Source organism: Sphaerodactylus townsendi, linkage group LG16, assembly GCF_021028975.2.
Source record: "Sphaerodactylus townsendi isolate TG3544 linkage group LG16, MPM_Stown_v2.3, whole genome shotgun sequence".
Lineage (NCBI taxonomy): Eukaryota > Metazoa > Chordata > Lepidosauria > Squamata > Sphaerodactylidae > Sphaerodactylus > Sphaerodactylus townsendi.
The window spans coordinates 7,033,652-7,048,348 of NC_059440.1; the positions used below are offsets into that span (position 1 = coordinate 7,033,652).

Consider the following 14,697-nt stretch of genomic DNA (forward strand, 5'->3'; position numbering starts at 1 on the left):
GGGGGGGGGGGGGTGGGGGGGGGGGGGGGTGGGGGGGGGGGGGGGTGGGGGGGGGGGGGGGTGGGGGGGGGGGGGGGTGGGGGGGGGGGGGGGTGGGGGGGGGGGGGGGTGGGGGGGGGGGGGGGTGGGGGGGGGGGGGGGTGGGGGGGGGGGGGGGTGGGGGGGGGGGGGGGTGGGGGGGGGGGGGGGTGGGGGGGGGGGGGGGTGGGGGGGGGGGGGGGTGGGGGGGGGGGGGGGTGGGGGGGGGGGGGGGTGGGGGGGGGGGGGGGTGGGGGGGGGGGGGGGTGGGGGGGGGGGGGGGTGGGGGGGGGGGGGGGTGGGGGGGGGGGGGGGTGGGGGGGGGGGGGGGTGGGGGGGGGGGGGGGTGGGGGGGGGGGGGGGTGGGGGGGGGGGGGGGTGGGGGGGGGGCGGGGGGTGGGGGGGGGGGGGGGAGGGGGGGGAGGCGTTTGGATTTATATCCCCCCTTTCTCTCCTGCAGGAGACTCAAAGGGGCTTACAATCTCCTTGCCCTTCCCCCCTCACAACAAACACCCTGTGAGGTAGGTGGGGCTGAGAGAGCTCCGAGAAGCTGTGACTAGCCCAAGGTCACCCAGCTGGCATGTGTGGGAGTGTACGGCTAATCTGAATTCCCCAGATAAGCCTCCACAGCTCAGGCGGCAGAGCTGGGAATCAAACCCGGTTCCTCCAGATTAGATACATGGGCTCTTAACCTCCTACGCCACTGCTGCTCCTCTGAGAGAGAGAGAAAGGGGAGATATAAATCCAAACTCTTCTTCTGAAGTGAAATGTGCTGTGCCATCAGCTTCTCTGGAACTGGAAGTCCTGGGGTTTAAAGTGCTGCCAGCTTTTTTTTTTTTTTGGAGGGGGTTGTTCACTGCAGGTTAAAAAATGCAGCCAGCAAACGGCCCTCGGGGCGTATAACATCATCTAGCTAGGCATGAAAGGAACAGTTAGATTAGCAGGTGGGGAAGAAGATGAATATGTATATGGGAACCAGAGAAAACCTTACAAATCCAAACTTGTTGGAGCTTTTAAAAGGTTTTGCTTAGTAGCCCCACCCTTTCCCGACCTCACCTGTTAGTCCTTCAAACTGAGGGCCAAACTGGTGGTGGGGGTGCCGTCAACTCACAGCCGAGATATGGCCACCCCGTAGGGTTTTCTAGGCGAGACGTTTGGAGGTGATTTGCCACTGCCAGCCTGTGTGTGAGCTGAGAGAGTCCAGAGAAGAACTGTGACTGGTCCAATGGTCTCCCAGCAGGCCTCATGTGGAGGAGTCGGAATTCGAACCCAGTTCTCCAGATTAGAGTCAGCCAGTCTTAACCTGTACACTGCGCTGGCTCTCAAAAGGGTCGAACGACAATGCATCTAAGTCTGCCACAAGGATTTGTAGCCATTCTGGTCAAATCCCCACTACCGTCTTAGCCAGGTTTCAGAACACAAACTAACCAGGTTTGAGGGATGACCTCCCCATGGCTTGCGTGGCAGATTCCGTTTCTGGCGCTCGTTCTCCCTGTTAATCCGCGTTCCGGCAGGACCTGGTTGCAAGTGGCATAGACCCCATTAACACGGTTCAGCACTGATCCGAGGGGAGGGATGAGGGTTGAAACCCTGACTCGTTTCCCGCCCTGGAGTGTGACGCGGAATTTGGGCAACCGATCAGCGCTGCGATGCACACGCAGCCTTTCCTTGGTTTCATTTCCGCTTTTGCGATCGGCCAGCAGAAGGGGATGCAAACATTAAACAGTCAAACGCATAACTTTGAATTGTTCATGGTTTACACAGGTAACGATTAACTGTTTGCACAGTTAAACAGTTAAATGTTAAACTTTTACACTGGTTTTTTTGATCACACCCCTATAATGTACGTTTCTGCAGTGGGAAAAGGTCCCACCCCATCAAGGCACGCCAGCCAATCAGGGGAGACCGGCGAAGCGAGCTAGCCTGGTAGTGGGTATTGCTAAGAGTTCTGCAACCGGGTGTGTCTGCTGTGTGCTCGCTGCGGTGGCGAGGGAGAAACTCCGATGAAGAGGACACCGTTTCACAACGGACAGGTTTGGATCTGCGTGCAAATTTCAAGTGGGGATTCGACCGCTGTAGCCATGAGCTCCTAGCAAGAATACATTTAAAAGGGTCACAGGGAGACGTTTCAGCTCAGGAAACCAACGAGGTGGGAGGAAGGAGTCCTTCCTGACTCTGTGCCTTTGACTGAATCCAAATTAAAGTCCTGATCCAAAACGGAGCTCACAGATGCAATATGGTGAGAAGCTTGAATACGTCAAGCTTGAATACGTTGCGATGTGTACTTTAGTCCCAACACTCGGTCCAAACCCAGGGGTGGCAGCAGGAAGTTCTCTTGCCCCAAACGCTACATTTGTGCCAAGATGCAGACCAGGAAACAGATTCCCAATACAAGGATTGAAACCTTGACTATCTGACGAACAATACCTCTGGGCATATGCAGAAAGCATTTCCTCCACTACTGGATGATTGATGATGCCTAATGGGAGCCAGAGTGGTGGAGTAGAGGCTCCACCGGCTGAAGGAGCAGCCTGGTGGGGTGGGGCCAAGGGGAGGGGTGTGGGGGCAATTCTCCACCCCCCACAGGACCAGCAGGCATGCCCCCAGGGATATGTGACCCCACATGTCCCCGTGAGCGCTCCGCCTCTAGTTCTGACCATGAAACCAAACACAGACTTCATTGTGAAACTGCAAATGGAATGTCACATCCACATTTAAAAAACAGAGAACACAGATAGCATATAGTGCAAGGTTGAGAACTATGCAATATCTCCAGCCTTCCAGAGACAGGGCTGAGATTAGGACTGGGGAATCAATGTGGCCCTCAGGGAACAGTTTCAGGCTTCCCATCTTAGGAGCAGCAGTGGCGTAGTGGTTAAGAGCAGGTGTACTCTAATCTGGAGGAACTGGGTTTGATTCCCCGCTCTGCCACTTGAGCTGTGGAGGCTTATCTGGGGAATTCAGATTAGCCTGTACACTCCCACACATGCCAGCTGGGTGACCTTGGGCTAGTCACAGCTTCTTGGAGCTCTCAGCCCCACCTACCTCACAGGGTGTTTGTTGTGAGGGGGGAAGGGCAAGGAGATTGTAAGCCCCTTTGAGTCTCCTGCAGGAGAGAAAGGGGGGATATAAATCCAAACTCTTCTTCTTCTTCTTAGGGGTTTGGAAGGAACAAATGCCTGTCAAGCCACACTGCGGCCGAGCCGTTTTAATGTTTTTAAAAGCCTGATCTAGGCTTGGAAGGAGATCGGCAGGCAGCGGAACTAATGCCGAAGTGAAACGTTCCCATGACCAGGGCTGGGTGCTCGTGACACTTGGAAGTTACATGAACAACACTCACATGGTCCGGCCGTCTGTCAGGCGCTAATTCCGAGTGCTGCCAAATCCCCACCCCACCCCAGATGTTGAATTCTTGCTGTTTACAGGCATGTTCTTCCAGGATGCTCCCACTTTTTGAAAGGGCAAATGCATTCACAACACTTGTGGACGTCTGTCCACTAAGAAACCAAGTCTTGGATGCGGAGCGATGTCGTTCCATCTCCCTGCCTGTTTAGCTTTTCTGGGTGTTGCATGATGGGAGGCTGCCTGGGCCCTCTTCACAAGCCAGCGTGCAACCCCTCACCCACTGAGCCACCGGGTGGCTTAATACGCCACCAACTGCATCTTGCAAGAGACCACGTGTGGCAGCCACATATTACTCTGCACAGTGGTGGGATCCAAAAATTTTAGTAACAGGTTCCCATGGTGGTGGGATTCAAACTGTGGCATAGCGCCAATGGGGCTGGGCTGGGCAGGGCACGACGGGGGCCTGGCCGGGCCTTCCGGGGGTGGGGCATTCCTGGGCGGGGCTGTGGCAAGGACGCAGCCACTGCGCCGGTCCTTGGGCGGGAAACGAATGCACGCAGGCGCAGGCTGCCACGCACGCCGGTGCACCTCCTGCTAGACTGCTTCAAGTTCTGCGCGCTACTGCTGAGAGGAGGGGCGTCACTAAGGCAAAAATCACGTGGCAAAATCACCAATTAGTAACCCCCTCTCGGCACACACAAATAATTAGTAACCTACTCTCGGGAACCTGTGAGAGCCTGCTGGATCCCACCTCTGACTCTGCAGGATAATTGTGCCAAGGCTCTTTGGCACTGTGTTTACTGGTGTTTCCAATCTCCCAGGATAGTCCCCTTATCAGCTCACAGCAGTAGTCTAAAGGCACGGTTGCCAAAGAATGGATTAGTGGTGTCAGATCCTCATCCAAGAAAGAGGGTCCCAGTAGGGCATCCAGCCAAATTGCTGTAAGACTACTGCTTTAAAAATTAACACAGTTGTCATGCAGGGCATTATGAACTTGCTGGATTCACGGCTACCAAATGCTGGGATGGCCACCAATTCAGGCAGCATTGAAAAGTCTTGGTATGAACAGGGGTGCCAGGTCAGATGGACCCATCGCAGACGGATCCAGCAGGAATTACCAGCAAAAGTATTGACAAGGCTTTCGTTCTTAGGAAGACTTTCTAGAACATTAAGCTCCACCTGCAACTCCCTTGGTAGAATTCTCAAGATACCTACCAAGCAACCTCTACAAGAGGGATCTCCAATCTGTGGCCCACCAGATGTCCATGAACTACGATTGTTCTTATGTTCTTATAAGGGCAACGAGGATGATTGAGGGACTGGAGCACCTTCCTTATGAGGAGAGGCTGCAGCGTTTGGGACTCTTTAGTTTGGAGAGGAGACGGCTGAGGGGGGATATGATTGAAGTCTATAAAATTATGCATGAGGTAGAAAATGTTGACAGAGAGAAATTTTTCTCTCTTTCTCACAACACTAGAACCAGGGGGCATTCATTGAAAATGCTGGGGGGAAGAATTAGGACTAATAAAAGGAAACACTTCTTAACGTAACGTGTGATTGGTGTTTGGAATATGCTGCCACAGGAGGTGGTGATGGCCACTAACCTGGATATCTTTAAAAGAGGCTTGGACAGATTTATGAAGTCGATTTATGGCTACCAATCTTGATCCTCTTTGATCTGAGATTGCAAATGCCTTAACAGACCAGGTGATCAGGAGCAACAGCCGCAGAAGGCCATTGCTTTCACCTCCTGCATGTGAGCTCCCAAAGGCACCTGGTGGGCCACTGCAAGTAGCAGAGAGCTGGACTAGATGGACTCTGGTCTGATCCAGCTGGTTTGTCCTTATGTTCTTATGTTCTTATGATTGTCTTCAGCCCCTGCCAGCATGGCCAATTGGCAGAGTTGATGGGAATGGTAGTCCATGAACACCTCTAGGGCCACAGGTTGGAGACCCCTGCTCTAAAACATTATTGCAACCACTTAAAACCACATGAGAGGTAGGTTGCAGAAGGAAGGGGGGTGAAAAGGGGATGAGAGAATGAGGTAGCTGACTGACACTTGAAAAAGGCAGGGAAGGGTTTTTGTTTCGGGGGGGCATCAGTCCATCTTAAATGGAGAGTGAGACGGGGAACCGAGAACAGAATGACGTTAACAGCCTAGAACAGTTAACAGCCTAGAACAGTGATGGCGAACCTATGGCATGGGTGCCAGAGGTGGCACTCAGAGCCCTCTCTGTGGGCACGCACAAACAGAGTTCATCATGTGGGGGGGGGGAATTGCCCCCCCACACACATCTAGGTTGGCCTGGGCCGCTGGGCTTGATTATTAGCATTAAACCTAAGACCCAGTTTTGGGGAAGCAGGGTAGGTAACCCTGTTAAGCGCTGTTAAACCCCACTGATTTTCATGCAAAGAACTAAAGCGCGATCCTTTACCTGGGAGTAAGCTCAGTTGCTGGCAATGTGGCTTGCTTCTGAGTAAACCCTCCTAGGGTCGTGAGTCACCCGTTCGAAGAGTTGCACGGTTGCTTCAAAGCAAAGCCACCTTTTACCACCAAGCTTACTCCCGAGTAACGCACGCCTCAGAGCCAACCATTTTTCCTAAACTAAAACCTCAGTATTCAGGTTAAATTGCCGTGTTGGCACTTTGCAATAAATACGTTGGTTTTGGGTTGCAGTTTGGGCACTCGGTCTCAAAAAGGTTTGCCATCACTGGCCTAGAAAGCAGATTTCTGACCAGAATTCTTCCTAGTGTTACATTAAGCACAAAATGGCCCCCAAAAATTGGCAGAATACACACAGAAGATATTGGGAGACCAGAAACCCAAATCCTAATATAGTCACAGAGATCTTGGAGCGAGTGAGACGTAGATTTATGTGAAGCGAAAGTCACCTCAGCCAGAAGTTATTGCCTCAGACGTGTTTTACTCCTTGCAGAGATGAGATAAATTATTTCTCGTAGCGACTAAGCTAAAGAAAATATATAAAATTTTGATTTGTTCCAAATTAACCTGGAATCCTATGCCAGTCACCTATGAGGGTTTCTTCCTCAGGAAAGCATAGTCCTTTGAAACTGACTTAGAGCTCAGACACAAGACTTTAGGACAGCAGTTCTTAACCTGTGGGTCGTGACCCCTTTGGGGGTCGAACGACCCTTTCACAGGGGTCACCTAAGACCATCAGAAAACGGTCTTTTTTATATTTTATATTTACCAATTTTATGGTTGGGGGTCACCATAACATGAGGAACTGTATTAAAGGGTCGCAACATTAGGAAGGTTGAGAACCACTGCTTTAGGAGAAATGAAACAGGGTTGGGAATTAAATTCCCGGCGGCAGTGATCTATGCCTTGGAAAGAAAGGAAGAAACGAATATTATTTTGCACACGTCATATTTATTCACAAAGCAAGAAGGGAGTGGTCATCGGCGTTATCGTTTCTCGCCGTCAGCCAGAGGTGGGATCCAGCAGGTTCTCACAGGTTCCGAGAGTAGGTTACTAATTATTTGTGTGTGCCGAGAGGGGGTTACTAACTGGTGATTTTGCCACGTGATTTTTGCCTTCGTTACGCCCCTCCTCTCAGCAGTAGCGCACAGAACTTGAAGCAGTCTAGCAGGAGGTGCACCGGCGTGCGTGGCAGCCTGCGCCTGCGTGCATTCGTTTCCCACCCAAGGACCGGCGCAGTGGCTGCGTCCTTGCCACAGCCCCGCCCAGGAATGCCCTGCCCCCGGAATGCCTGGTCACGCCCCCCTTGTGCCCCGCTCAGCCCCATTGGCGCTACGCCACTGTTTGGATCCCACCACCATGGGAACCTGTTACTGAAATTTTTAGATTCCACTACTGCCGTCAGCCATTACTACTGCTACTGCTGTACCAAAACTCAAACATCCTCCTTGCTCCTCTGAGCTTGACTCAGTTGTTGGGAAACAGCCAAGTCCCGAAGATCCCAGAGAACAGCACCAGATGTTGGGTACAAACACCCAGTCACCAGGCAAACTGGTGTCTGTGTACATCTGGAACCCCTGGGATTCAGAAGCGGGTGGGGAGAAAGAGGATTAAGGGAGCTGGAATTAGATTAAGCCGCTGGCGATGCCAGCCAGTTGGCACAGAGGGAGACTTCCATATGTGAATGGCGGGTGATGTCTCTGCAGGTGAGCGCAGAACTTGCTCGGAGCGTCTGCGGCGAACGGCTGCACACAAGGAGAGGGCTCTCAAAAGCAAAATGGCTTTGGCCAGCAGCCAAGGCGTACTGGGAAAAGCATCCCTTGCCTGGCAGCAGATGGAAGCAGCCCAAGGCAATGCAGGCTGTGTTGGCACCGGATTCCTGCAGAACCTTTTGAAGGCATTCCATTTTGGAGTGGGAAACAGTGGGAAACAGCTCCTCCGGAGCACAGCGGCACGCGGGGCTTCCTTCCTCCGGCTCCAAAAAGCAGACTGGTAGCCATTCTCGTCCTTGGGAGGTAGAGGATTAAACGGCTGCCTTTCTCCCAAACCTCCCCACCCAGTAAGCTCTTGCTGCAAAGCATTGCTTACAGAGTGGGGGAGGGAAAGAGAACCAAGAAAAGCCCTTTAAAAATGTATCAGAAGCTTTAAACGTTTTGAAAAGACATGAGCTTTTGAATGCTTATTCTCAGATTTCACAAACTGAGAATGCTCAGGTTCACTTTCAGGTCTAAAGCACAGATTCTGCAGTTTCTTGCAACAAAATGCTAGGCTCATCCTGAGAGAGACAGAGAGAGTGAGTGGGGGAGAGAGACAGACAGACAGACAGACAGACAAAGCTCAAAGGGAAAAAGGAGAATCCAGCTGTGTCAACTGGATTTGGGGCATGGATGGAACAGCTGGATGGAGCACCAAAGTTCAGGGCCCATTTCAGGTGTCATTTTTCACCTGCAGGTGGGAGCGGGGGGTGGGAGGAGAACAAAACTCAGGAGGGTGAAAGGAGGAACATGGAGATATCTCGCAGGAGCAGAGAAAACTCGGGCATTTGGCAGGCTCCGGGCTGGAATGGAGAAAATTCAAAGCTTACCAAATTTCAGATGTCTCAACTGTGCACCTGCGTAAGTGCAACTTTTACTAGGCAAACTGGTTAGAGGTATGCTCTATGTCCACAGATTGGGGGTGCAATTAGCAAGGTTGATTTGCATGCGTTGGGTGGGATCCACTCATTTAGCATGTGAGTAACCATGAAGATGGCGTAGTCAATTAGTGAGGGCATCTGCATTGTAGTAGCCTGGCCTTTTTGATCCCTTTGATTGCTTACTGTCTAGAGCAGTGATAGCGAACCTTTTTGAGACTGAGTGCCCAAATTGCAACCCCAAACCCACTTATTTATCGCAAAGTGCCAACACAGCAATTTAGCCTGAATACTGAGGTTTTAGTTTAGAAAAAACGGTTGGCTTTGAGGCATGCGTTACTCGGGAGTAAGCTTGGTGGTAGTCGGTGGCTTTGCTTTGAAGCAACCGTGCAACTCTTCCAATGGGTGAATCATGACCCTAGGCGGGTTTACTCAGAAGCAAGCCCCATTGCCAGTAACCAAGCTTACTCCCAGGTAAAGGATCGCGCTTTAGTTCTTCGCATGAAAATCAGTGGGGTTTAACAGCGCTTAACAGTGTTACCTACCCTGCTTCCCCAAAACTGGGTCTTAGGTTTAATGCTAATAGAGCCTAGTGGCCCAGGCCAGCCTAGTTGTGGGGGCGACTCTGTTTGCGCGTGCCCACAGAGAGGGCTCTGAGTGCCACCTCTGGCACCCATGCCATAGGTTCGCCACCACTGGTCTAGAGACATCGTTTGTCTGGGTGGTGTTCAATAGTCACTGTCTTGATTTTTGTGTTTTTCAGAACTGATAGCCAAATTTTGTTCACTTTCATGGTTTCTTCCTTTTTGTTGAAACTGTCCATGTGCTAAAGTCTCTTTGGAATCCTGAAGGCGGGACTGGGACCAGTATATGTGTACACATAGGCAGACTCCAAAATGGTTTCTCTCAACCTGTGAGTAATCACGTCCCCCCTAGTTTGTGGCCTTTCACCCATATAAATTAACATTCTAGTGAGAATCCCTTCTTGAGTTCCCCTCCAAATCTCTTTTTGTATTCCTCTCCAAACCTGGCGTAAGCCAGAACTGCCTCTAAGCCTTGTGAGCGCAAACGCAAAGTAATACCGAGTTGCCCTTTCCCAACACCGAACGGGAACAAATGTCCTGCTGACACCCAGACAGCTTTGGCCTTTTGAAGCACCGCGCGGTTTAAAGAGAAAAATGGACTACGGTAATTATAGTAGCGGAGAATCTCCAAAGGGGCTGAGAGACTGGGAGCTGGAAATAAATTACTGCAGGCCTGAAGCAGTATCGACAAAAGAAAATTTACTGTATTTGTTTGATTAGGCTAATGAGCTTCTTTAAGACTCTCTGCCATCCCTCATGTGTCGGTAACCGGTTTTACACACGGCTTTAAAAGGGAGTTTGCTGTGGATTAATTCCAGTTTGAGCTGCTGTAGCTAGAGTTAAGAAAACAGCAGTCTAAGTCCATTTGTATTCAACCCTATAACCCATTTTGGGAGTTCCCAAAGCTCTCCCAGAACAGCCGCCTTTAAAAGAGAAGTCTTGGTTGCTTAGCAGCTGAGCCAAAATGGCTGGATTCGTTCACAGTCAATGTGGGTGTGTGGGCACCATCGCATCGAGAACTGAACATGCCCATCTCCCTTAAGGCTAAATATTTTGCATTCTCAATAAGAACATAAGAACAAGCCAGCTGGATCAGACCAGAGTCCATCTAGTCCAGCTCTCTGCTACATGCAGTGGCCCACCAGGTGTCTTTGGGAGCTCACATGCAGGAGGTGAAAGCAATGGCCTTCTGCGGCTGTTGCTCCCGATCACCTGGACTGTTAAGGCATTTGCAATCTCAAATCAAAGAGGATCAAGATTGGTAGCCATAAATCGACTTCTCCTCCAGTCAAGTTTCTAGTCTACATGGTGGGGAAAAAAATCCCTCTGAAATGTTGGTAAGTCATGAGTGTGCAAGAAAGCAATGTATATCAGCTACCAAAAAAAGCACATGAGTTTTCAGGACAAAAAGAGGCACTCCCAACACCTCCACCCCATTTTGGAATTTCTTTTTTTTTTAGTCTGTTTATTGAAGGTTTGAAGGTTTTACATAAAAGGAAAGAAAACATTATATGCATATAGGAAGCAAATCATATCTCTCCCACCAGCTGATGAGAGGCAGGTGTGATACATTCATGATAAAGGTAAAAACTCAATGACATTTAACAATTTCTTAACTGTAACAATTAATGTCTGATTTAAACCTTAACCTAACCCCAAAGGTGGGATCCAGCAGGTTCTCACCAGTTCCCGAGAGTGGGTTACTAATTATTTGTGTGTGCCGAGAGGGGGTTACTAATTGGATCTGCTTTTCCGTTAGAAATTCCATTAAGTCCAAAAATCATAAAGTCCCCTTGTTTCCTATGTGGATGGTTAGCGAAGGTAGAAAACGGGATAAATTCTCCCTGTTGGGCTGTTTTTAAAACATGTTTTAGAAATATGGTAAAGTTCCTTGTTTAAGGAAAGTATCCTTCTTTTAACTACAAAGCAAATTAAGTATCTAGAAAGTATTAAGTATGTGACAGGCAGGCACTTAGAGGAGCAGTAGTTGTTTCTGTGGAGCGGTAGGAAACTGATGGGACTTGCTATAATGAGTTTAAATTATGGACAGAAAGATACCAGCTGGAAATTAGGAACTTTTTTTTTACAGTAAGAGTTTTTTACAGTAACAGAGAAATTATTAATGCCCCGCCCCCGGAATGCCCAGCCACGCCCCCATCATGCCCCGCCCAGCCCCATTGGCGCTACGCCACTGTTTGAATCCCACCACCATGGGAACCTGTTACTAAAATTTTTGGATTCCGCCACTGCCTAACCCAGGGGTGGGCAATTATTTTTTCCATGGGGCCGCATAAGAAACAGAAAATATTGTGGAGGGCCGACCAGGCGAAGTGACTTTTGAAAGCCCGCGAAGCCAGACAGCGGCTTCTGCAGGGCACAGCGCCCTCGCCACCCAACAGCTGAGGCCGAACAAGGGTCATCTGGCGGGCCGGATGTGGCCTGGGCATTATATTATAGATCTGTGGGCCTATCCCCTTCCCCACTAACCTACTGAGAGAAGATATAATGCTATTACCGGTTAAAACCATCCCTTACACATTAACAGGCAGCACTGACTTCACTCTCCTATTCTTACTCCCTGCATTTACCTCCCTCCCCCCCCCCCAACTTCCCCTTCAGAGTATAAAAGTATAATTCTTAACTCTTTACCTAAACCGTTAAAATAATTTCACCTAAAAAACAGATAAACAAGTAGAAAAGTTATATCGTTTTGTTCTTAGTTCATTGTAGTTTGCTTGTTAGTCATAAATCTATCATACAATTCTCTAACCCATTTTGGAATTTCTAAGGTGGGACAACTTGATCTTGTAATCCAAAAGGAAATGCATGAACTTGAGAAGCTGTCTTAGATCCAACCACTGATCCACTTCGCCTAGGCTTGTTTACACTGACAGGTAGCAGCTCTCAAAAAATCCCTTCCTAGTCCTAGTTTTACTGATGAAAAAGAGGAAGGAACTACCGTGTTTCCCCGAAAATAAGACAGTGTCTTATATTAATTTTTGCTCCCAAAGATGCGCTATGTCTTATTTTCAGGGGATGTCTTATTTTTCCGCTCCACAGCTGCATGCTCTGGCGTTCTGTTCGACGGGCATGCTTCCAAACAAAAACTTCGCTACGTCTTACTTTCGGGGGGATGCTTTATATTGAGCACTTCAGCAAAACCTCTACAACGTCTTATTCTCAGGGGATGTCTTATTTTCGGGGAAACAGGGTAGAACCTTGGGCACGCAAAGCCAAAGTTCAGCCGCTAGAGCCCCAGGCCCGACGACCCCAGCAAAAAAATCTTCCACATCAGTTCAGTGCAGTCAAGGAAAATTAATCACTCCTCGAGCAAAACCAAAATAGTTTCCTTCTGACATTTCCACCAGCCTTTAAAACAACCGAAGAAACCCCCCTGCCTCCTACAGCCATCTTTTATTTGCCAGAGATGCAGGCCTGGTTGAAATACTTCAAGGTGGCAAAATTATCTCAGGGGAAAAAATGTAAATACACTGCCAGGCTAACCTTATAATGAATGTGTCTACAATTGTCTGGAAGCCTGAGTTATTTTGTGTTGATTCCGCTGTAATTGCTATGCAATTAGCTATACATAACGCTAGATGGGAAATCTTGGAAGTATTTTTAAGAAGAACTTTTAAAAAAGGAAGTGGCATGTTTGTACAAACTTGGATCAGCTCCCAGATTTGCACAAAGAAAGGAGAGACTTTTAAGCAAATGAAAGTAGCAAGAACGACATTTTATTTACTTTCTACACAAAATGGTACCCAGAGATGCTGCGCCTCCCACCCACACAGAGCTAGGGTTTACGTGAATGCTGGCCACAACTAAAACAGTGCTCTCCCCACGAAGCCTACTAGTACAGGGGTCTGCAGCCTGTGGCTCTCCAGATGTTCATGGACTACAAGTCCCATCAGCCCCTGCCAGCATGAACATCTGGAGAGCCACAGGTTGCAGACCCCTGTAACTAGTACAATTAACGCATCCACATCCAGGAGGTGTCTGAAGATCTTCTGGGATCACAACTGATCTCTACGTCACAGATGTAGGCGCAAAACAAGTATTGAAAAATCTTTTAAGTTTCCATACTGATATTTTTTATAATTGCATTGCCTTTATGATTTTATGCTTTAATTATGATTAATTAAAGATAAACCAAAGTAGGCCTTTTGCTTTCTGGCTTTTGTTACTAGCCAGATCAGCAAAAAGCCTGGATGAAATACCCTTTGTTCTCAATTCTACATAGGAATGTATGAAATTATGAACTAAGTTGTTTTCGAGGTCTTCTTGCCCCGGCCCGGCACCTTGAGTCTGCTCTTTTTTAATACAAAGCAAGAACATGGCTAAATGTTTAGGCTCTTTGTCTAGAAAAGTAGGACAGTAGAAAACAATAACTGATAAAAGGAAGTTGGGCCTAAGTTTATAAGACGTCAAAGGCAGAGTACTGGCATCTTCCAATAAGGGCACTAGTTTGCCCCATCCCCACCCTTTCAAATGATATTGATGAGCTTTGGGGTGTATTCTTTTTACTGCTATTCTCATGTAACCTATAAAAGTAAGAGACAGCAGCCATTTCAACGTGCCTCCCCTGATGCTGTTTTGCCCGTTTGTTGGCGTGAATAAAATATTCCTCTAATTTTATTCCTTTGTCGGCTTAAGCTTTTTGGCTTAAATATTTTGAACCCGTTACCCTGCTGTAACACAGAGATCAGTTCACCTGGAGAAAACAGCCACATTGGAAGATGGACTCTGCAGCATTATGCCCCGCTGAAGCCCCTCCCCTCCGCAAACCCCACCTTTCTCAGGCTCCACCCCCAACATCTGTACATATTTCTGAATGCAGAGCTGGCAACCCTACACACAGCTGATAGGCAGAGGCATACGGCCTATAGGGACAGGGGGTCAGCCATGTCCCAGAGCGCACACCTTTTGGTCACGTGGGGAGGCGACCCCACATGACCAAATGGTGTGTGTGCCACCAAGCCCTGCCCCCCCTGCCTGCCTGCCGGCTGGCTGGCTGGCTGGCTCAGGAACCGGCCTCCAGGGAGGGGGTGGGGCACGGCTCGGCGGCGGGTGGCCGCAGTGCCCGCCTGGGGCGCCTGTCGCCACTAAGCCCCACCCCCCAGCCTCCATGCAGGCCAGCTTTTGGGCAAAAGCTGGCCTGCACAGAGTCCAGGGGTGGGGCCACACACCCCAAGCCCCGCCCCTGCCCTCCAACGGGTATGGGGGCACCCGGAGAAGGAGTTGTCTACGGGCATCAATTCCCCCCATACGCCTCTGCTGATAGGTGGCCATCTCAGGCAAATCTCCTTCATCAAGAGATTCCTCGCGGTACTTGCCAAGTTTTCTTGCCCCCTTTTTTCAAAAGTTCCGTTTATTTTAAAAACCCAATTGCAGAGAGGCCACGCCCCCAGGGCTCCATTAGAAGCAAGCCTTTATTGGCATAGACAGCAGTACAACAGTAATAAAAAACAGATTAAAAAGCATATACAATACAGGTCGAAGGAAATCTACTGGCGTTTAGTAATTTCCAGGAGAAAATCTGCCACTATCATACAGAGAGAAGGATCAGGATTGTCCAACAAGTAGTGTAATCTAATTAAATCGGGGAGATGGGGTAAATGTAAAGGAGTAAGATTCACATACTTGGATCTGATTTCCTTGAATCTGAAACAGTG

The 14,697-nt window shown here is 49.4% G+C and overlaps 1 protein-coding gene across 1 annotated transcript in view; it reads right to left on the bottom strand.

Annotated features, from left to right (window-relative positions):
- Positions 1-14,697, bottom strand: part of LHFPL7 (LHFPL tetraspan subfamily member 7) — a 110,011-nt gene that overhangs the window by 75,186 nt on the left and 20,128 nt on the right. The window contains exons 3-4 of the mRNA XM_048519238.1: positions 3,344-3,353; positions 3,109-3,113 (exon numbers count right to left, since the gene is read on the bottom strand). Coding sequence (XP_048375195.1) covers positions 3,109-3,113; positions 3,344-3,353 — 15 coding nt within the window. The remainder of the gene's footprint in view (positions 1-3,108; positions 3,114-3,343; positions 3,354-14,697) is intronic.